General features: G+C 36.8%; 3 protein-coding genes across 4 annotated transcripts in view; 2 read left to right on the top strand and 1 right to left on the bottom strand.

The window, feature by feature from the left end:
- Positions 1 to 1,894: 1,894 nt before the first annotated feature.
- Positions 1,895 to 9,904, bottom strand: ncdn (neurochondrin). Of its 2 annotated transcripts, none has more exons than XM_084130700.1 (7): positions 9,818 to 9,904; positions 8,592 to 8,778; positions 5,833 to 7,194; positions 4,881 to 5,125; positions 4,135 to 4,350; positions 3,351 to 3,493; positions 1,895 to 2,443 (listed from the first exon to the last, which is right to left on the bottom strand). In XM_084130700.1, exons 2-7 carry the CDS (start codon positions 8,763 to 8,765, stop codon positions 2,019 to 2,021), a joined length of 2,565 nt encoding a protein of 854 aa, XP_083986826.1. In that variant the 5' UTR covers positions 8,766 to 8,778; positions 9,818 to 9,904; the 3' UTR covers positions 1,895 to 2,018. The 2 variants fall into 2 exon arrangements, with proteins under 2 accessions (XP_083986826.1, XP_083986827.1); XM_084130701.1 differs by having other exon boundaries at positions 9,782 to 9,882.
- Positions 9,905 to 10,366: 462 nt separating this feature from the next.
- LOC311093319 (mediator of RNA polymerase II transcription subunit 30) lies at positions 10,367 to 16,510 on the top strand. Its single transcript, XM_084130631.1, has 5 exons — positions 10,367 to 10,524; positions 11,218 to 11,391; positions 12,454 to 12,612; positions 13,385 to 13,474; positions 16,055 to 16,510. The coding sequence occupies exons 2-5, from the start codon at positions 11,218 to 11,220 to the stop codon at positions 16,148 to 16,150; spliced, it is 519 nt and encodes a 172-aa protein (XP_083986757.1). The 5' UTR covers positions 10,367 to 10,524; the 3' UTR covers positions 16,151 to 16,510.
- A 352-nt stretch (positions 16,511 to 16,862) lies between these two features.
- Positions 16,863 to 23,145, top strand: part of LOC311094089 (uncharacterized protein) — a 35,388-nt gene continuing 29,105 nt past the window's right edge. The window contains exon 1 of the mRNA XM_084131828.1: positions 16,863 to 17,024. The gene's annotated coding sequence lies outside the window, so the exon portion shown is untranslated. The remainder of the gene's footprint in view (positions 17,025 to 23,145) is intronic.

Below are 23,145 nucleotides of genomic sequence, written 5' to 3'. Positions count from 1 at the left end.
GAGAGAGAGAGGGGGAGAGTGAGAGAGAGGGGGGGGGAGAGGGAGAGAGAGAGACAGAGACAGAGGGGGTATAAAAAAGAGAGAGAGAGGGGGAGTGTGTGAGTGAGAGTGAGAGAGAGAGAGTGAGAGAGAGAGCGAGAGAGAGAGAGAGGGGCTGATGGGAGGAGGATAAACTTGTGTGTGTGAGACAAAAGTGATCCTGATTTTGTCTGGCAACGAATGTTTAAGAGCAGAAAATGGCTGTATTTTTCACTTTTACTATTTTTGGATGATGGCTGAAAAAATGATACACTCGAAAAGAAAAAAGAAGAAGAAAAAAAGCCTTTTTTCAAGATTTATGCATTTCAATTAATATTGAATTCCATCAAATGGAATATTAAAAATTCCATTTAAATTAGTAAAAAAAACAAAACAAACAAACGAACAAACAAAAAACTAGGGGTTTTTGCAATCTTAGTGGAAATGGGCCATTTAGTTTATGTGATTCGTATTCATAAAAAAATGAAAATATGTTTAAATATAAGTTTAAGATTTATACTAAATGTTTTATTAAGCTGTTTTTTTACTCATTTAAAATTCAATTTAAAATATTTAAGTGTATGATCAATAAGTCATGACAACACCTTTTCCATTACTTTAACTCATCAAATTTAACCAATTTCAACTTAATTTTAAGTTATACAAAATTCATCTATTAGATTTTTTTTTTTTAAATGAGTTGAAAGTACTTGAACTTTTAAATGAGTTGAACGTGTTTGTTATTAATTGTACACTTGTTTTGTTTATTTAATTGTTTAATGAAAATCCGCTGAAAGATTGAAATGCATTTTCTGGACATTTTCATTCAGATATTTAAATGCCAGTTTTGCTGTTTTATGTTTCACATTCTCTCCTACCAAGTTCTTTTTAATGTTCCACAACAATACCATTTACCGTTGCGCAAATAAGATAATAAAAATACAAATAAATTAATAATCTTGCTCAAAACTGCTGTCTGTCTGCAGTCACTGTTCAGAGACACAGCCAGAATGACAATAACACTCCATAATTCAGATCTCTATTGATCTTCTCAATTTATCATTATGATTTTTTTGTCTATTACCTTCAATCAGCATTACATGGTTATGAAGAGCCAAAACAGTGTCATGTGACCAGAACTTTGCTGAAATGGCATGACAGTGACGCGAAATTGATTTTTCAAGCAGTAACAAACCAAAACATTGTTCTAAATCTGGTGTAATTATTACAAATGCAGCTTTAAGACCTCATAATAATGGAGAATAACTGTATATGTGCACAGCTGTTCAAAAGTTTGGGGTCGGTAAGATTATTTAATGTTTTAAGTCTCTTCTGCTCACCAAAGCTGCATTTATTTGACAAAAAATACTGTAAATTAGTGAAATATTATTCCAATGTAAATCATCTGTTCTCTATGTGAATATACAGTAAAGTGTAATTTATTCCTGTGATCAAAGCTGAATTTCAGCATCATTACTCCAGTCTTCAGTGTCACATGATCCTTCAGAAATCACATTTATGACTATTATCAATGTTGTTCATTTTTATGTGGAAACTTTGCTACTTTTATTTTTCAGGATTCTTTCACACAACAGGACCAAAAAAACTGCAAAAATATATATATATTTTTATTTTATTATAAACGTAATAGTGATTTTACCCTGAAATGTTCATGATTAATAATAAATCATCCCCTGTCTGTTTGTGAGCGACTCTAGATTGCTGTGATGGCGCCACCTACTGGACACACAGGTCATTCACACATGACAGTCACTTCCAGGGACATTTCCATCAGGATTTGCTCCTGATGAATCCGGGCCAAGCGCCGTACTCCACAAGCTGAGCTACTGGATCCAAATAATGCATAAAATAACACTTCAAAAGCAAAAATATTTTTATTCAATATTCTGGATATCCTTTGACCACAGAGTGTGTGCATCACAAATCCTTTGGCATTTTTAATATGACAAAGACAAATATGTCAATACAGTAAGTGCTTATTATACAGTCTTATTGAACTCCAGCAGAGTTCTGCTGAGCCGAGGCATTCCCTGAGGAGATGCTGTGTTCCTGAGCAGCTCCCGGATCTCCTCGAGACACACCGGACTCTGCCGGGCCACGACACACAGAACCTCCTCCAGAACCTCATGAGAAGCTCGGTCCGAGAGGCGCCCGCCGGGTCCCAGCCGAGCGAAGAGGTTCCGGAGCCACCGCTCGTCCCGGATCAGGCTGGTTATCCAGGACTGGACCCGGACACAAGCGGCCAGAGCCTGCAGACTGAGCCTCCACAGCTCTCCGGTCTCTTCCCAGCACTCCTCCCACAGGACACTGATCCGGGCCGCTTCCCGGGCCGGTCCCGACTGCACCGCGCTCAGCAGGAAACCCAGAGCCGAGGAGAAGAAGCGCCGCTGGCCCGGTTCAGGCTCTGCAGGGATTCAAGGAAACCATTAGTAACAGGTTTGGGATATTTGTGCATTTTTTGTATTTTTATATTTCTAATACTTTTGCTGTACTCTATTTATATAAATATATAACTTAGTTACTTTCTATAAACTCTAATACTTGTTAAAATCTAATAATGTAGTATTTTAAATTTAAATAAATTTCTAAATAAAATAAAATAAATACATTTTAAATAAAGATTTATTGGTTATCAGTCATAACTTAACAAGCAACAATAAGCAGGTTTTGGAGATTTGTGCATTTTCCATATTTTTATATTTCTAATACCTTTGCTGTAGTCTATTTATATAAATATAAGTTACTTTTTATAAACTCTAATACTTGTTAAAATGTAGTCTTGTAGACATTTTAAAGATGTATTTAGAGTCAAAACAAAATTCCTTTAATTACTTGCTACTAATTTCTGCTCTTATTGTAAATTGTTTCATTGGTGGACATTATTCATAAAAAACAGAAACAGTTATATTCATATTCATAACATTCCTTCATAATGCATTAACTTGCTCTGCCTCTAAAAAAATTGTTAATATTTTGAATTAGATTTTATTTTTAAATGTTCTGTTTTCATTTTAATTTTAGTTAGTTTTAGTAATTTTATGTGTTTTTTGTATTTTTGTTTTTTTTTGTTTAGTTTTTATTAAGATTTAGTTTTAATTTATTTTAGCACTTAAACTAAACAAAAATAAATAATGTTAGCTAAAATAAAATAAGTGTCCTTTATAAGTCATAACAATGTCTTTTTAAGGCTTTAACTTTAGCTAAATATGATAAACCTGCCAAGCAAACTTACCTTTTTACTTAAAACCTCTATATGAAATTCATAATTGTTGAAATAAAATGGTACATCCCACTAACTGAGCCAACAGTACCTGTGGACGCGGACTTCAGTCGGCCAATCATGAGGCCCAGAGTGCAACAGTTTGCTGTGAAGACCAGGAGGCGTGGCTTATGAAGAAGAACAGGAAGTGCTTCGCTCAGCAGTTTCTCCAGAGCCACGAAACAAGGATCATTCCTGAGAGAGAGAGAGAGAGAGAGAGAGAGAGAGAGAGAGAGAGAGAGAGTGAGAGTGAGTGAGTGTATATATATATATATATATGTTAAAACACTGTGGTATCAAATGTTCAAGCATGTTCCAATTTGTTACACTGTTTATTTAAATTTAAGTTATGTTATAATATTTAAAGGTGCACTTTTTTCAGGTTGTGAACTGCACCCAACAGAAGTTACGGTGGCCGACAGGAAGTGATGTCGCCGTCTGAGACAGCAGAGAGTAGCCAGTTAAGCAATGAGGTTTCATTACAAAGATAAATTAAGAAATTAGGTTTACATAATTATTCAGTAAAACGATGTTATTGCGAATATTATTGTTACTTGTTCATCGTGTCAGTGTTTTATTCTCTGACTTTAGCTATAGCTTCTTATCACGTAGAACAACATAGTGAGGAAACGCGTTTGTCCGCTCAGGGCCACCGTAGAAACATGTCGATGTAAGCGGACCCGCGGTGTGTGTAGAGAGAAATGCCTCATTCTAAGCTTTACGTAAGTACATCACTGAAAGCATAGTTATGATTATGATATTGCATTTCTGTCAACAGATCCGCCTGAATATTACACACTGCACCTTTAAGTGAGCGAGTTCTGCTCTGTGCTTACCTGACTCGCTCTGGCTCTGTGATGGCGAAGTTGAGTAAAGCTGAACACGTGGTTTCGAGACTCGGGTCTCGGGTCACCGTCTTCCCGCTCTGACCTTTCAATGACCCCCAACCTTTCCTCAGAAAACCCAGGAGCAGAGCTGGAGTCTCCAGAGAGAGAAGAACCCGTCGAGGCTCGTCTTCAGCCGAGAGGTGACACAGCGCTGGGAGGAGATATCTAGGAAAGAGCATTTAGACTTGATGTTGTTTTCAGGCTCTACTAGAACAGGTTTTCCTGCTTGAATGTTGATTATTCTCCTCATATTCTCCATTGTTGCAGCTCCTCTCTTCCCAGTCTGTCAGTAACGCTCTGTTTACTTCCTGTCTCTATGAAGCCCCTCCTTCTGAAAAGCACCCTGTGCTCTGATTGGTCGGCTGGAGCAGTGTGTTGTGATTAGTCGAGCGCTTCGAGTGTGTTTGGGAAATGTCCCGCCCCTTACCATAACCACCAGTTTAACACACTACTAACTAACTCAACCAGGCCCCGCCCCTTTCTCCCCCTTTCTCCCCCTTTCTTCTGCACATGAATTATTTAAATGAGGAATATTGTGGCGTGTCGTTCCCGGAAGAAACTCAAGACTACAATGGAGGCGTTTCAGGAGTTCAGAAACACTGACACTGATATAGAGAAGAACTGGAGATTATTCATCCTCAAACAGATGAAGATGGGAAATAGCATAATTTAAAGAAAAGGCTCGTCTCTCTTACCTAAGAGGAGCGTCTCTGCTCCAGGTTGCGTCATGTGATCTGTTGCTCATGGACATCTTTGACATCCAATCAGAAAGCCCCTTTCCTTCCCCCCCTCCCTCAAAGTGACGTTTCGCATAGCCAATGAGGAAAGGCAGGAGCTCAATGACGTCGTCCTTCAGACACGAGGTTTCTTCAGCAAGCCAAGCACAGAGCGAGCGAAACGTGGCGAACAGAAACGGGTCGTCGTAGGCGCTCTCTTCCACCTAAAGGAGACAAACATGTTATAAAAGTACATTTCCATTCAATTAAACAGAATATTCTTCAGACTAAATTCTAATAATATATATGGTTAACACTTTATTTTAAGATGACGTAGTACTTCCTATGGTAATAACAGTAAATGATGCATAATTACAAGAAACTAACCCTATACCTATGTAGTTAATTAATTAATGGTTAATCAAATTAATTTGTGTAAGTACAATGAAACTACATCACCTTAAAATAAAGAGCAACCTTATACAGCATACACACTACCATTCAAAGGTTGGAGTTTTTAATGGAAAGAAATGAATACTTTTATTTAGCAAGGATGCATTAAATTGATCAAAGTGACAGTAAAGGCATTTATAATGTTACAAAAGATTTCCATTTTTAAATAAATTCTGTTCTTTTGAAATGTATTCATCAAAGAATCATGAAAACACACATATGATGCAGCAGCACAACGGTTTAACACTGATAATAATCATAAATGTTTCTTGAGCATCAAATCATCATATTAGAGTGATTTCTGAAGGATCATGTGACACTGAAGACTGGAGTAATGATGCTGAAAATTCAGCTTTGATCTAAGGAATAAATTACACTTTACTGTATATTCACATAGAAATAATATTTCACAATTTTTACTGTATTTTTGATCACATAAATGCAGCCTTGCTGAGCAGAAGAGACCTTAGAGACCCACCTGTTTCAGATAGTACATCTCAGCAGAGAAGGCCTCCTTCAGAACTCCTAAGACCTGCCGGCTCTGTTGAAGACTCAGGCCAGCGATGGCCGTCAGTGGCGGTGCAGGACTCGACGGCACCCCCTGTGGCGGGGCAGGACTCGAGGGGGCAGGACTTGGCGGCGCCCCCTGTGGCGGGGCAGGATTTGAGGGGGCAGGACTCGGCGGCGTCCCCTGTGGCGGGGCAGGACTTGAGGGGGCAGGACTCGACGGCGCCCCCTGTGGTGGGGCAGGACTCGACGGCGCCCCCTGTGGTGGGGCAGGACTCGACGGCGCCCCCTGTGGTGGGGCAGGACTCGAGGGGGCAGGACTTGACGGCGCCCCCTGTGGCGGGGCAGGATTCGACGGTTCCCCCTGGCTGCAGGCCTGCTCCATCGCCGCCTCCATGATGCGATAGCACGCGGTGAGCGTGTGCTGGAGCTGCGGGTCGATCTCAGTTCCCGGCGACTCTTCTAAACCCATCCTCACCTCCACACACGCCCGGTTCACCAGCAAACAACAGAACTTAGGCGGCCCCGTTGACTCCCATCCGAACAGATCCAGAAGGCAGGCGGATGCCACTAAAACTGGGCCTAAATGCTCCTTACTAATTTTTCCCTGAACCAAAGGCCGGAGTGAACCCCATAGACGACCCACAATCTCCTTAAGCATCTGGTTTTCCGACTCGATCCCGGGAGGAGGGAGAAACAGTGGGATATTTGTGCACATCGTTAATCGGGCTTGTTTGGAAGCTTGGGAGAAGTTTTCCGCGACGATACCCAACAGCGAGAGCAGATCAGACGAGTGTTTATCCCAAGCTCGCAGTCTTGCGCTGGAAGATAACATGAGTCCCAATAACGGAAGCCCTTTTTCATGGCTAAGAGTTTGATTTTTGAGTACGGCTCTGGTTATAGCCGGAATGGCTCCGCGTGTGAGAAGCTGATCGGGACCTTGCGGTAAAGCACATACAGCGCTTAATACCTGGTAGCAGTCGCAAGCTAGCGCCTCATCAAGGGTGTTCTGGGAATCTGTAGCACTTTGGGATCCGGAGACGCTCTTGGATTCATTTGTTTTCTCGGTCCGGGTGGGTCCGTTCTCCACAACGCTCAGGATCAGAGGGATTGTGCTGAGAAGCTGTGGATGCGCGACCATGCTAGCGTCCGTGCTGAGAGCCGCCAGTAGAGCCGAGCCCAGAGAGATCAGGTCCTGCGGGGGTAACCCGGACCCGTCTTCACCCCGGAACGCTGTGACCAGAAGACGAGCGGGAAGATTCAGGCCGACCGCTTCGAAGATCCGATGGAGAGTCCCGGAGTCCAGCTGTCCGGCCGGACACAAGCGCGTGATCTAAACGCACAAGAGAAAACTACTTATGTTTCCATTCAAAGTTGTGAATTTAAACCCTCACCCTTCCCTCGGCTCATTCTGACCCGCAATTAATTTTTAATTCATCTGAGGGGTCCAAGATTCTAGGACTTAAATATTGAATGAAAAAAAATATTGAATGGATTCGAGGAGTTTTGTGGTTGAAGTTTAAAAGAAGTAACAAATCCTTCTCTAACGAGTCAATTTAGGAATGAATGGAATGCGAGGAATGCTTCAGTACACATAGAAAAACCTAATAATGCTCAAAATTCAAACTAAAAATGCTAAAACTTTACCCAAAAACTATTTTATAATGTCTACATGTGTATCTGAATGCATACCAAAGAGAAACTGACTTTAGGACCCAGAGGAACAGCTCATTTGCTCCATATACAGATAGGGCCATCTAGTGTCATGAAATATCATCTTATATTATTTATTTTCCACAAGAGGTCGACAAAGACACCCAATGTAAGATATTTTGAGCTGAATTAAAAGGGTTATGCATGAAATTTTTAGTTATTTTGAATTTAAGTTGAAAGAATGTGAGGAATGTGCTTAAATTACTATTTATTTATTGATCAAAACTAGTATTTTAAAGGTAAATAAAAATAATAATAACAATAAAAATGTTACACTCCACAAAAAAAAAAATGCATTAAAAAATATTATCAAAATGAAATAAAATAAGCTTTCTGGACAAAAAACAAACAAAAAAAGTATAATTTTAGGGCTTCGGGTCATTTTGACCCACGAGGGAAAGATGTGTTCCAAAGTGCGAGATAAGGATGAGGGTTAACTTTGTAATATCGCATAAAACATTTGAAAATAAAGCAGCATTTCCATCCCATGTGTTGAAGAAAAACAATATCATGGGAAAATAAAAATGGAAGTTGCTGCAATCGGGCTCTTATATTCGCGGCGGACCAAACGCTCTCTTGCGTTCGGATGCTGGAGTTTGGGAAATGTTTATGCATGTGTTAATTACTATCTTTAAAGCATGAAACGGAAGTAGTCTTCCCTATAGTGCTGTATATCCGAGTGAAACGCTTCTGGAACAAGAACAAATGTGGGCGGGGCTTGATTGTGTCTGTGGGGAATTGATTGGATGGTTGTGGTTTGCTATTGGCTGATCTAATGTGAGTGACAGGTTGCCCCGCCCACATCATCACAGAAGAGAAGGCACATGCATTTAAAACAATAATGATGTGCATCAATAATGTAATGCAATGTTACATTAAATAATAGCAATTTTGATTTCATGGTGACTTTATATTAAATGGTGTGTGTGATGTCACATATATCAGCCATTGGCCACCAGAATAAAAACAATGCGGGTCGATCACTGATGTGGATGAAGAGGATAAGCTGTTGTTTACCAGGAGCAGCGCTGCTAAAACATGGCTGTCGTTCTTGGCATGAGTGAGAGTGTGCAGACAGCGCTCCAGAACCTCGCTCTGAGACCGAGACAGGCCACAACTGGACCCTTCCAGGGCTTTGGGACCCGCGCCGGCCCGAGTCTGCGGGTCGAGATGACACCCGTTCTCTGCCATCCTCTGCTCCAACCTGTGAACAACCATGAACATCAGAAGATATGCTGTCAGTAACTACGTCAGACACTAGTCCATGTGTATAAGCCCATGGTGCTTTAACACGTCAGATTCAGGACTGGAAAATGCCTACGTCATATTCTCATAACAGGTGAGCAGGTTTAAGAGTTCATCTCAGGTTAAATCAGGCATTAAAAGAAAGAAAATTAAAAGAAAATTATGAAAGAAAGTTGAAATTACGACAAAAATTCGAAATGATGACATACTAAATCGAAATTAAGTTATAATTATGACATCAGAAAGTCGAAATTATGAAAAAAAAAATTAAAATTATGACCCTAAACCAAAGTTATTACATTAACGTATTTTGTTTATTATACATTATTACGTTAAAAAGTCGCAATTATTCTATCCTAAATCAAAAGTATGACACAAAAAGTAGAAATTGACATACTAAATCAAAATTATGACATAAAAATTCAAAATTACGACATAAAAAGTCTAAATAATGACATACAAAATCAAAATTGACTTAAAAAGTAAATTATAACATCAAAAGGTCGACATTATGAAATACTAAATCGAAATTATGACATTAAAAAGTCGAAATTACGACATACTCCGTCGATATTATTACTCAACAAGTCATTATGATAAAGGTCACCATTTCGATTTTTTTTTAAGGTCGTAATTATGACTTATATCAGAATTTCACCTAAGCATGTTATAAATTCGACTTGATCTCATTATTTCGACTTTTATCTCATAATGACTTAGTATTTTGAGTTTTTAATGATTTCGATTTATGACTCAATTAGCAGGTTATTAACAGGTTTAAGAGTTTACGTCAGGTTATCACAGAGCTGTAACGTTAAAGGCAAATGACGGTTGTTTATGTTATTATTATTGAATTATAGAGAACTAATACGATAAGAGTCGACTGAGTGGCGAGCACACATACAGCTAAACATATTTTAAAACCATATTCAACACATATGTATGCTTTAAATTATACTTACTTGAGAAAATCAAATCAAAAAGCCATAAATTCATACCATATGCAGTGAACGAGGCAGGATAGGATTACCGCTAACACACGTTGAAGCTACGTGGTGGAGACGGAAAACCTCGCGAGACATAACGAGACTACGCGATTTCAAAATAATAGTATACGGTAAAGCAAATGTGTGCACATGATTTTGCAAATAATATTCAGAATTGTGTATTACCAACATTAGAAAGGAAAAATCTCAGTATTATTATGTTGTATTATAATACAAATATTAACATTAATAGTACCACAAATATAAAACATAGGATAAAATATTAATTAATTAATTAACTAATTAAATAAACTGAAAAGAAAGAGTAGTAATACTGAGTGAACATAGTGCAGGAATATAAAGTACAAATAATAATTTTATTAATAGTACAAAAAACATAAAATTAATTCATTAACGTTACTTAATAAAACGTTTAATAAATTTAAAAAGAGGGAGAGAGATTGTTTTTCAAGGAAAAAACGTTTAAATATGTAAATTTAATTTTGGTGATCAAAGATGATTTTTAAGGGATACTACAGGGGGACTTTAAAAGTATCTCAGGAAACAGGAAATGACGCAATAAGTGATGGCTGACGCTCATCTGTTTGAAACTGAATGAGAGCGAGTGCAGAAGACCCGCATTCATGTTTAGCATTTTTTATGGTTAATAACGCGACAAATAAACTACTCAAGCAGCAGGAGCAACGTCAATACACTCAGTGAGTTTCTACACAAAGTTTGTGTTCCGAATTTGGAGCGCTGAACTCTGTGTTATGTTTATCCATTCATAAACAACCGCCATTGTGTGTCTGGTTTCCTCAGAAAAGACGAAATTATGACATTAAACCAAAATTATTATATTAAAGTCATAATTATTACATTAAAAAGTCGAAATTATTCTATACTAAATCAAAAGTATGACACAAAAAGTAGAAATTGACATACTAAATCAAAATTCTGACATAAAAAGTAAAAATTACTACTTAAAAAGTCTAAATAATGACATACTAAATCAAAATTGACTTAAAAAGTCAATTATAAAATCAAAAGGTCGACATTCTAAATCGAAATTATGGCATTAAAAAGTCGAAATTACGACATAACGTTACTCGATATATTACTCAAGTCATTATGATAAAATGAGTCACGATTTCAATTTGAGGTCGTAATTATCACTTAATATGTCAGAATTTCGCGTAAGTATGTTATAAATTCGATTTGATCTCATTATTTAGACTTTTATCTCATAATGATTCAATATTTTGAATCTTTCAATCAAAATGTTGATTTATGACTAAGTTAGCAGGTTAACACGTTTAAGAGTTCACATCAGGTTTAATTACAGAGCTGTAAAGGCAAATGACGGATGTTTATGTTATTATTGTTGAATCTGAAGCGCTCTCTGTGTGCAGATGTCCACTGCGGTCCCTCAGAAGGGCCCGGGCCCCGGCGTGGGTCTGCCTGGCCCTCAGCAGCAGCAGCTGAGAGAGATCTCACCTGTGTACCTGTGTCGCATCGGGCAGGAGACCGTGCAGGACATCGTCACGCGCACCATGGAGATCTTCCAGATCACGCGCGCCACTCAGGTGAGAAGAAGAACCACTCACCTGAGACTCACTCATCAGACCACGAGGACATCAAGACTATCACTGACTCACAAGAGAAATAGCATGCACTCATATTACTGTGACATTTGAAACTAATAAGAAGAGAAATTATGACATACTACATCGAATTTATGACTTAAAAAGTCGAAATTATGACAAAATGTAAAAATATGCAGTCAAAATTATATTAAAAGTCATTATTATAACATTAAAAATTAAAAAAAGTTATAATTATGACTATCAAAATGGCTAAAAAGGGTATCATTTTAACGTTAAAAAGTTGAAAATGACAGAAAACTTGAATTTATGACATACTACATCGAAATTGACTAAAATTCGAAATTATGACAATCAAAATTGTGAAATTAAAAAGTCATTATTAAAACATTGAAAAGTACAAATTATGACAAATTCAAAATTTACATACTAAATCGAAATTGACTTAAAAAGTCATAATTATGACAAAAAATATTATAATTATAATAAAAAAAATTAATTCACATTAAATCAAAATGATGATATTGAAGTCAAAATTATGACAAAAAATCTAAATTGATAATTTTGAAATTGATACACTAAATCGAAATTATGATATTAAAAAGTACATATAAAAGTCAAAATTGACACTTAATCAAAATTGATATGAAAAGTCATTATACATTAAATCGAAATTTTATTGACAAAGTCAAAATTATGAGCTAAAAAGTCATTAATCGAATGAGATAAGTCAAAATAATGAGAGAGTAGGAATTATAACATACACAAAGCTACACACACACACACACACACACACACACACAAGCTCTTGAAGCTCCGCCCCCTGTGCCGGGAGCAGCAGCTCATTTGCATTTAAAGGGACACACACAAAAATTCGTGTTTTTGCTCACCCTCAAAAAGTGACAATTTAAACATGCTATAAAAAATATCTGTGGGGTATTTTGAGCTAAGACTTCACACACACACTCTGGGGACAGCAGAGAGGCATTACACCACCCCTTTAAAATGTGGGAAGCAGATGTACTGGAGCTGTGTTTCTCTTAGCTTCCCAACGGAGTGACGCAGAGTCAGGCTGCATATCAGGATCGTTTCGGGAAGCTTCAGGAACACCTGCGTCAGCTGACTCTCCTCTTCCGGAAGCTGCGTCTGCTGTACGAGCGCTGTGTGGAGATGACCCCTGACCTCCAGGAGTCTCCGGCTGAGGTCAGTCTGACTGAACATGATGATTGATGCACAAACTCTGTTGTCGTGCGAACGAACGGCCAGAACGCATTAAAAGTTTTCTGTCTTCAGTTAAAACGGTGTTGTGTATAGTTAATAACTAATGTTAATAACTAATGATCTTTACAACGGAAGTGAATCAATCAATCAAAACTAACTTTATCTGGATAATAACTTTATTCTAGATCTGCTGTAAAGCTGAAACAATCTCTGTTACTGTAATCTCCTGTTATCACTGTAAAGCTGCTGTGAAACTCTCTGTATTGTTAAAGCGCTGTATAAATGAAGGAGACTCGACAGATCATTCTGTTATTATATATTAGTAAACTATTTTTATTATTATATAGTATTTTAGATGCCATCTGCATTATCAAAATCAAAGAATGGATTTTAAATTGATTACGTTTAATTGATAGTTTAAAAATATTTTAATAGACATTTTATGATTTGTATCATATTTGATCCATCAAATCCATTTTTATGTCTCATATAGTCTGATATAGTGAGAATATGGAGGAAAAAACAGCTCAATTTTAATCAGACACTCAAAAATATGCAGTTTGCTGCAGATGGTGATATTTATATAAACAAAAATTAAATTATCAATATAATATGTGCCAATAATCTTTCTTAGTAAAACGATATTTAAATGTTTAGTTTTATGATCAAAGCTCTGTAGTTTTAAAACATATAATGCAATACAATGATGATTGAGACCTTCCTCAAAGCCTAATGATCATATCTGATCCTCCAGCTGGTCCCGTTTGTGTCGGAGGAGACGGAAGCCGTGAGGATGGAGACCTGCAGCCCAGCCGTGATTCAGGAGAGACGAGAAGTTCTAGAGGTTTGACCATCATTGCCATCTCTGAACACACTAGTGCACTGCAATACGTCACACTTTTCCTTTGTTTTTGGTTTTAAACACGCATATAACCACTGTTGGGAACGTTACTTTAAAAAAGTAATTAGTTATAGTTACTCACTACTTGTTCCAAAAAGTAACTGAGTTAGTAACTGAATTACTCTATAATAAAAGTAACTCGTTACCAGGGAAAGTAACTATTTGCGTTACTGTTCAAAAAAAAAAAAAGTTGCTATATGTCAAAGAATTTGGACACACTTTGCAGTTTGAATGTCCTGTATAAACAAAATTACGAATGTTTTTATGTTTCCACTGTTCAATCGCGTCCACGCCTCACACACACGCGCACGCACGCACGGACACAAATGTAAACACTTTGTGACTTTTCGATCGCGCCTGCGCCTCTCTCTCTCTCTCTCTCTCTCTCAGTAGTAACAGTAGTTCCACATTACATTAATTAATTTGCACGCAAGTTTTATTTATTTTTATACCGTGTATTCTCCGTGTAAATGTGTGCACCGATCGAATCTCTGTTTAGCTGGTGTGGGTGTGTGTGTGTGTGGCGCGTGTGCTGGCATGTGTGTAAAAACACTGGCTCTGATTGGCTACCATGGAACACATGACTCTGCCTTAGCCAATCATAATCGCTTACCTCGTTATTAACCCACCTCATCACTAGCTGTGTGAGCCAGGGGTGCGTTCGGATTACACAGTTTATTCAATCAATGCATAGTAACGCACCGCATTTAACGTCCAGTAATGTTAACGGCGTTGTAACGACGGGAAAAGTAATTAGTTAGATTACCCCGTTACTGAAAAAATAACGTTGTTACCTAACGCCGTTCTTTTAAACGGCATTATTCCAAACACTGCATATAACCATGGGTGAACCAGCTGTGGATTAAATCCATGAGCTCCAGGAATTATACTTCTGTAACATTATACATGTTTACTGTCACTTTTGATCAATTTAATGCATCCTTGCTGAATAAAAGTATTAAAGGGGTGGTTTACTGCTTTTTTTCTTTGCATGATTGTGTTTATGGGGTGCAATATAACATGTCTTTGTTTTTAGTTTTTTTTTTAAGTCTTATTTTTCATAAATTTCACCTTTATTGTAAGCCGCTTTCTCCTCTGTCATTTGAACGACCGGTTGACTTCCTGATTCTATGAAAACACTCCCTCAGAAACAGGCAATGGACTCAGATTGGTTAGTTGGGCCAGTGTGTTGTAATTGGCTAAACTACGTAGTGCATGTTGTCCGGAAACTTCACGCCCATTACCTTTATGGGCGAAAGTTACATGTGCTCCGGTCAAATGTAAATAATGGTGTCAATACTGCCGTATCAGTTTGAGCCAGAATCAGACCCAGAAAGCGGCAATGAAGAGAGTCAAGCAACCTCCGCAAACACGGCTCTTACAAAACGTTTCTGAATGGTAAATTTTTTATTATTATTATTCTATTCTAATCTACTATTATTAGGCTATATATGAATTTCGATATGCTGTTACTTGAAAATGCTACTGCTGCTTGTTAGCTTTTGAGATACGGTTTTCTCCTGATTAAACATTTAATATAACTGAATAAATGACTGAGAAATACCGTTTTTTAAAGTTATTGTTTTAACTTCAGCAGCTGAAGTTTGCTGTTGCGATTAGGCTACATATAATTTTTTTTAACTTTATACACGTTTGTCTTATACACACAAAATAGCATCGAACTAACTGGCTATAAACAAACAGCGTTGGCATTGGTTTACGTTCTTGATCAAATCGATCGTCATAAAATATACATGGAAAATACATTTACAAAATTAGTACATAATTACAAATTCAGGTCCAAAATGTTTGTACGCGTTTGTACGTGTAACTTAAGTGGATACTAAAGCCAGCGCTGGCATTTGTTTACGTCCTTGATAAAACTAAAACATTACGTCTGAAATTATACATGAAAATACATTTAAAATTATTAAGTCTTACTTACAGGTTGTGGCCCAACAACTGCTGTCTCTGGTTGTAAAGTTGGAACTGCTTCATGTTTTAGTAACAGTTTCTTGTTGAATCCGGCATTGAATTCGTGGAGATTCTGGAAGCTGTCTTCCATAAAATGCGCAGCACAGAGAGTTATTACGATTGAAATTTTCAGGAACATAATCAAACATAAATTTTAGCCATTGTTGACGAACTACAGCATCCGTATGAAGCCCGAACACAGAAGACCTGGCAGCTGGGTGAAAATAACACACTTTCGACGGCATGGCTACAGCTCTCCACTATAACTCCTCCTCTTCGACAAAGCCGCACAAATATGGCCATGCCCCCTTTTTTGCATGGGTTAGTTACGTATAAAACCCGGGAAGTATCTCGTTGTAGTCCCATACGAGTCTTTTTTGTAGGCATTAAACTTCCTGATTTTTAAAAGTCGATATCTCTGCTTACGTTGAACTTTCAGCGCAGCAACTTTGCAGATAATGTTCATGCACCAACAGCAACATTACACACTATTTAAAATGAAAAAAGTGAAATCACAATCAACCACCCCTTTAATTTATTTTTTAACAGAAAGTGAGGCAGAAGAACCAGGAGATGAAGGTGCTGATGGACCAGATGAGGAACCTCCTGTGGGACGTCAATGCCATGCTCACCATGAGGAAATGACCACGCTTCCTATTAAACACCTCACCATCTTCAGCCCAGACTGTGTTTCGTTCACGGCTCGTTCATCTGGACAGAGGAGATCAGACTCAGCAGCTCCTGCCTCATTTACGGGGTTAAATCCCAATGCTCTGATTAATAACAGCTTTATCAAAGCACTGAATTAGCATCAGTTTTGAGTAAGTAATGTCAAAACCATGATGATGATGTTTGCACGACGATGTCTTTTCAGTGATGTCTCTTGCTCCTCAGGTAGTGTGTGTGTGTGTGTGTGTGTGTTTTCCTGAGCTCTGCATTACACTCCTGATATCTGCCTTCTGGGTGAAGAATCATCCTTTTTGTTTTGTACTTTTTATTTATTTATACAAAAATAAAAAATAAAAACAACTTTTTTGTCTCTTGTTATTTCTTTCAGGAAATACCGAACAGAAATCACATATTGGGATTTCTTAACAATTGCACAATTATTGTATTACTATTAGTTGACACTACATGGAACATTTACAATACCGGAGTCTGGATGGTTTATATTGATATTTAAATCTTTTTAATAATTTAAACGATAACACTGTTCACCAGTTGCAGAATGACTGCTAAAGTCACAGTACTGGGCGTTTACCAGCAGATGGAGTCATTGTGATGTTGTTTCTCAAACTGCTCCACATTTTTCTCTTTGTTTGACTGGGACAAATACCTGGCAACCCATCAGTGCAGCTCCTCTTTTAGCAGAATTGAGTGAGAAGTGAGAACACGTGGATACCAGCTCTTCAAATCCAAACTATTAATTTAAAAAAGACTTGTGCTGTGAGTCGGAGGAAAGAGGAGCTTGATCATCACAGCATCGACGAGGTTTGCCCTGGGCAGAGAGTTTACGACGGTGTGTATAAGTGTGTGATCTTGTGTTGCGTTCCTGTAGCACGCAAACCTTAAAGAGCAACGTGAATCTCTAATGTGCATAACAGCAGCACACACTCTCCTTATCAAGGTATATACAACGATGAGTTGATGTTTAATGAAGCTGGTCTAATACAGAATGAGATGGCTCGAAAAAAACTGAAAATTTGAATGAATTATTGTGGAAATCAGGTTTTTTATTAATAACTAAAAATGTCTTGGTTACATTGGGAACTTTGGGCATATATTCAGGCCAGATTCTCAGGATCACGTGAGATGAAGCCGGCCCGAATTCAAGGCATGAATCGTTAACCGAAAATGCAAGTGTAAGTGAACGCAGTCAGGAGCCACTTCTGTCTTAACAGACAGGATTTTAAGCTCAACTGTTCAGAGAGATCCCAGGCATGACCTAGGAGGATTTAACCCCCTCTCAAGAACCGGATGACCAGAGGGTTGTTCCATAAAAGATGCTAAGAAAAGCGGGGATTAAACTACAAACCCCGACTTGAATAAACCTAACAAATAAGTTGGGGCTAAAGCGGTTTCATAAAAGGTAGTTCAAGTTCACGCAATCACACTAATTTGATCCACGTTTATCTAATCTAGATAACTGTGCACGCGTTTCAAACAGCGTATATTTTGTGCTGTTTTATGCGTTTGAGACATGGTGTTTGCAAAACTTACATTTCACCGGAATATTCTCCATCTGTAAATCTTAGAAAGTCGTGCAAATATTTCCATTTTGCTGCTAAACTTCACATTGAACGAGCGCTGCTGCGCGCATGCGCGCCAAATAGGAGCGCAATAATTCTGACTATATACATTTTGCTTGGAAAATGAATAGGCTATGCGATTTTTTTATAACACTAGAAATATCTTCTAATTATAATAATTTATCTTTAGGATGTTGGATAAGTTGCAGTGAACTTATAGCTCATTAGGCCTACACTCATACATATTTTATACAAAAAAAAAAAAAAAAAAATGAACAGAAGTAATTCAGGGAATATTAATCTTTTAAGAAACCAAATATAATAAAGATACAAAATATAGTTTTGGGTTTAGGACCTAAGCTATTTAACAAAGATGACTTGTGCTTATTTAGAATGCTGAGAATTAAAGCAATAATTGTTTTTTTGGAGAAAGCAAGAATGTTTGGTTATAGTTTATACAGTACATTATGGAGAGGATAACGTGAAATTAAGAGCAAAAGTATACATTTTGAAAAGATATGTGCAACTCTAAAATGAAAGAATATTCCATAAAATACAGGAATACATATTAGCCTACATTAACTAAATAACTATTTGTATAAATGTGTTTGATTGAAAGACATAATAAAGTACATAATATATATATATATATATATATATATATATATATATATATATATATATATATATATATAAATGCTATTTATTTTATTTTAGATTGTAATGTTCTAATGTTCTTCTAATAACCATAAAATGTACTATAGCTGCCAAATAAAACCAAAGAGAAATGTATTCATAAATCTTTAAAACTATCTAATTAAATCTTGGGCACAAAACACAAATAAAACCTGGATAATATATATATAGGCCTATATATATATATATATATATATATATATATATATATATATATATATATATATATATATATATATATATATATAGGCTACAATGATAAATGAGACACTATAGACCTACAAACGTGTTAAATTATATTGTATACTATCAATTGTTTATGTAAAAAAGAAATGTGTATATATATATATATAAAACGATGTTAACAAACATTTCATATACAATTTAACACGTTTGTAGGTCTATATTGTCTAATTTATCATTGTAGCCTTATTTAAGTTGATTTTCTTTACTGTATATTTATTTTTGGACTGATAATGGTTAATAAAGTCAAATAATGGTATGAGAAAGTGTCAGTCATTGTGTTCCTATTGGTCAGTGTTAGAGGATCTGTGTAACAACTGAGGCTTAGCCTGACAGTTAGCCTGCCCTGGACCAGGCTAGTTTCCCAGCATAAGTTGCCAGAGTAACTGAGTTTGAACTATTTTAAGTTTGCTTTATGAAACAGAAATCACCGACAATAAGTCTGACTAACCAAAATAAGCCTGGCTTGTATTCTAATCTTGTTTTATGGAACAACCCTCAGGTCGTGCTTTCACACTTAAAGGCAATAATAATAATAATAATGACAAAAAACAAAAACAATGGTAGAAAAAATTACAATGCTTAAAACAGCCTTTTCAAAATCAATGAACGCTACATTTCTTCCTTATTGAATGAGAAAGCAGACACAACCAGAACTGCACAAATAAAAGAGTACTGTTTACATTGAGCACACATCCTTTTCTTATGACAAAACTACACAATATTTGAATAATTGTTCCAGGAATTCCATTGTATGCCAGGAAAAGTGTTGTGAAAAAAACACATAAATAATGATATTATTAAAATTGAAATGTTAGCATAACAATTATTATATTGATCAATAACTGGTACTGAACTGTACTTGAAATGACCTCAAATCCTGTTAACATGTTCATGTTGAAAGAACTTCACACTAACAAACTGTTTTGTTCATGTCAAGATCATAATATACTGACAAACATGAATGTAATGGAGGATGTTTTGAGTTTAGCATCCCAATCCCATGCGGAGCATGCTGGGAAATCGACCGTACAGTTTCAGCTGTTATTCCAACTCAAAAAAGCATGATTCGTTAACAATTTTAAGTGAATTGAGTGCAAGTGCAGTGAAATCAAATGTTGCAACTCATTTCAAATAAGTAAACTGAACTAGCAGCAGAAGTATTTGGAGGGTTTTAAATGTCTTGTTCTGACAAATATTTTATAAAATTGTACTTGCCTGAAAGTTGGTAGCATTTTCATTAGGCTATTTCACTCAAAAGACAGAAAGTGACAAAAAAAATCAGGTCAATGTTATATATTTAAATATAAATAAAACTGGTGATAATGACTTCAAATGGAAACATTCTATTATAAGACCAGTACCCCAAAAACCAATGTCTAAGTCCCTGAATGACTTCCGCCCTGTAGCTTTAACCCCCATACTGGCTAAGTGCATGGAGAAGGTTGTCAGTAAACATCTTACCTCATGCATAAAAGAACAATTCGATTCGATCCATTACAGTTTGCTTACAGGACAAATAGGGGGACTGATGATGCTACTCTTACTATGGTTAACATGGTTTCTAGTCATTTACAGCAGAACAACATGTATGCACAGATTTTATTTATAGATTTTAACTCTGCTTTTAATACAATGCAGATCCATATTCTGCTGCAACGGCTTTTGGACTTAGGTGTGAATGGGGGTCTTGTACATTGGGTCAAGGACTTTTTAACCGACCGCCCACAGAGAGTCTGTGTCAGAGGAACAGTATCGGAGGAAATTGTCCTAAACACAGGAGCACCTCAGGGTTGTGTTCTATCAACGTTATTATTCTCTGTGTATACTAATGAGATGACACTGCAAGACAACAAGTATAAACTATTTAAATATGCTGATGATATGGCCTTAGTTGGTCTTTTTTATAAGAATGATGCTGTGTCTGATTATTTTACTCAGGTTTCCTGGCTGGAGCAATGGTGTAGGTCCAGCTTTCTGTCAATCAATGCTGTGAAAACAAAGGAGCACATCCCTGTCGCTTACTCTCTGTGGTCAAACAGTGGAGATAGTAAACAGTTTTAAGTATCTAGGTACACATGTGGATGATAAATTAAGTTTCACTGAAAATACTGATTGCATCTGTAAAAAAGCCGGGCAGAGAATGTTTTGGGAAACTGAAGGAGTTCGGTGTTAGTCAGAACATTCTGGAGAAAGTGTATGCCAGCCTGATAGAGAGTATTCTCGTGTTTAATATCTCAGTCTGGTTCGGTCACTTAACACTTATAAATAAAAATAAGTTGGGCAGGATAGTCAAAACAGCAGGAAAGGTAATAGGCCGGCAACAAAAGTCACTGGATGTCCTTTATAGTACAGCTCTATATAGAAAGGCCCTGAGCATCATTGGTGACAAAAAACACCCCCTCCATATTGAGTTTGAGCTGCTCCCTTCAGGACGACGACACAGAGTGCCTCTGGCAAACAAGAATATCTATAAGCGATCTTTTATACCTAGTGCAATAAATTTAATGAATAAACCACACTAAATTGTATTTTTCTGGAGAGAAAGTATACTGTACACGGTGTGTATGGGGCAAACTGCAGTGATGCTGTGATGGGTGGAGAGATGTATGGCACTGATGTGATATGATGTTGGTATGTTTATATATGTTTATGTTTGTACAATGATGTTTGTATAGGTCTGTTGAGACCAAAGAAAATTTTACAGCCATGGCTGGACAAAAAAAATTGGTATTCTATTCTTAAAATCATTATTTTATTTAAAAAAAATGATTGCATCTAGACAGTTTGCCAAAAACTCAGATCTCAAATTCTGTAATTCTGAGACCAAAACATCCATGCTATTCCTGCAAAACATGTGACATTAATGCAAACAAAGATAAACACAATTGAAGTTGTGAAATTACCCACAGAATTGAAGATCACATCCGGATCACAAGATCACACATTAAGTATCCGATTACATGATGAGAAGTTCCTGCATAAGCAAGTTCTGTTCACAAGAAACAAGGAATGCATAAACTGATGAAATGTCTAACTTGAATGCACTTCATATAAAAGCATCTGCAAAATGTGCACATGTAATAATGAAATCAATCTTTTCCAATTTCTTCAAGTCTTCTTGTGTTGAAACAAGATTTATAAATAATTATGATTTCATAAAAAAATAAGTATGATTTGTATACATGAAAAGTTATCAATGAAACACTTTACAGAGCATGAGACGGATGTTTTTACCACCATAAAAAAATAAACATTAATCAACACACAGATGAGTGAAAGCACTGTCTCATCACCTACATTTTAAAATATGTTACCAAATAATAAACTATTGTTTTTCCTCTTTTGAAAGTTGTGAAAACACTATTGTGGAGTTTTTCTTTTGCTATTTGAACAAATGGGAACACTAAACATATATTTAATGTACTCTCTCATTCACCAATATAGAAGTTTACCCAACTATGACGACTTGAACTTGAATTAGTGCATGCCGGTTAGAATTTTTGTCGAACTTGCCGACACCATGTGGCCGTGTGTGACGAGTTTTACACTAGATTAGGCTATTGAAATAATTATTAACTATAGTATTAATTTAAGGACATTTTATTTTGAAATAATTTGTATTCTGAGAAATTATGCAAAATTATAACAATGCTATCGGAATTATCGTAAATACTAGCTTCCTAGTTTTAAGAATTGGAAATAAGACCTCAGTCAAAATTTGGTTGCTATGAGCTCGTAATCACGACTTCGGAAGTGGTAAGTAGGAAATTTCTGATAGCACGTGTATGGCGTTTATTTAGTCTCAAAACTCGCGCACATAAATAATGCGCGTGCACAGGATACGAGGACAAAAAACAGTATCCGCGCGCCGAATGCCATCCTCGGGCGAGCGCTCAGAAAGTATCCGCGTGCACAAACGCGCTCCACCCTTTCTACGCCCTAGCAACTGGGTCGCTTGTCAAGTTGACTTTTGAGACTTTGGAGGCGGGGACAGTGGCTGATGTCTCCGCTCATTTGATTGGTCACTTTCAACACAGATCATGACAAGACATGCGATTGCAGGTGCAATCAATTGATGTTTGAGAGAAGAATAATTTTCATGGGCCATCATGTCGGAACAAGTAAGTCACAAATGCACTGTAATATTGCAAGTTAGCTACATTTTTGTCGTTCGAAAAACTAATAGCAGAAGTTTTCTGCCCTCCTTACTGAAATTTGCTAAAGCTAGCTACGCCTTAGTTAAAACTGCTATATTTAAATAACTTGAAGATCAACCAATTAACGTTACTGCATTTAGTTAATCTTCCAATTATTTACATTTAGCGGTTTTAGCTAAGGGGTAGCTAGCTTTAGAAATGCAGTAATTTGTTAATTGGTAAAATTATTAGCGTACAAACCTGTGTATGCTAATTGGAAAATATGCATACATTATTTTCGTGATTGACAACT

Source organism: Abramis brama, assembly GCF_963993115.1.
Source record: "Abramis brama genome assembly, chromosome: 12".
In the NCBI taxonomy this organism is placed as follows: domain Eukaryota; kingdom Metazoa; phylum Chordata; class Actinopteri; order Cypriniformes; family Leuciscidae; genus Abramis; species Abramis brama.
Note: the sequence above shows the minus strand (reverse complement) of the source record. Positions and strands in the feature narration are given on the sequence as shown.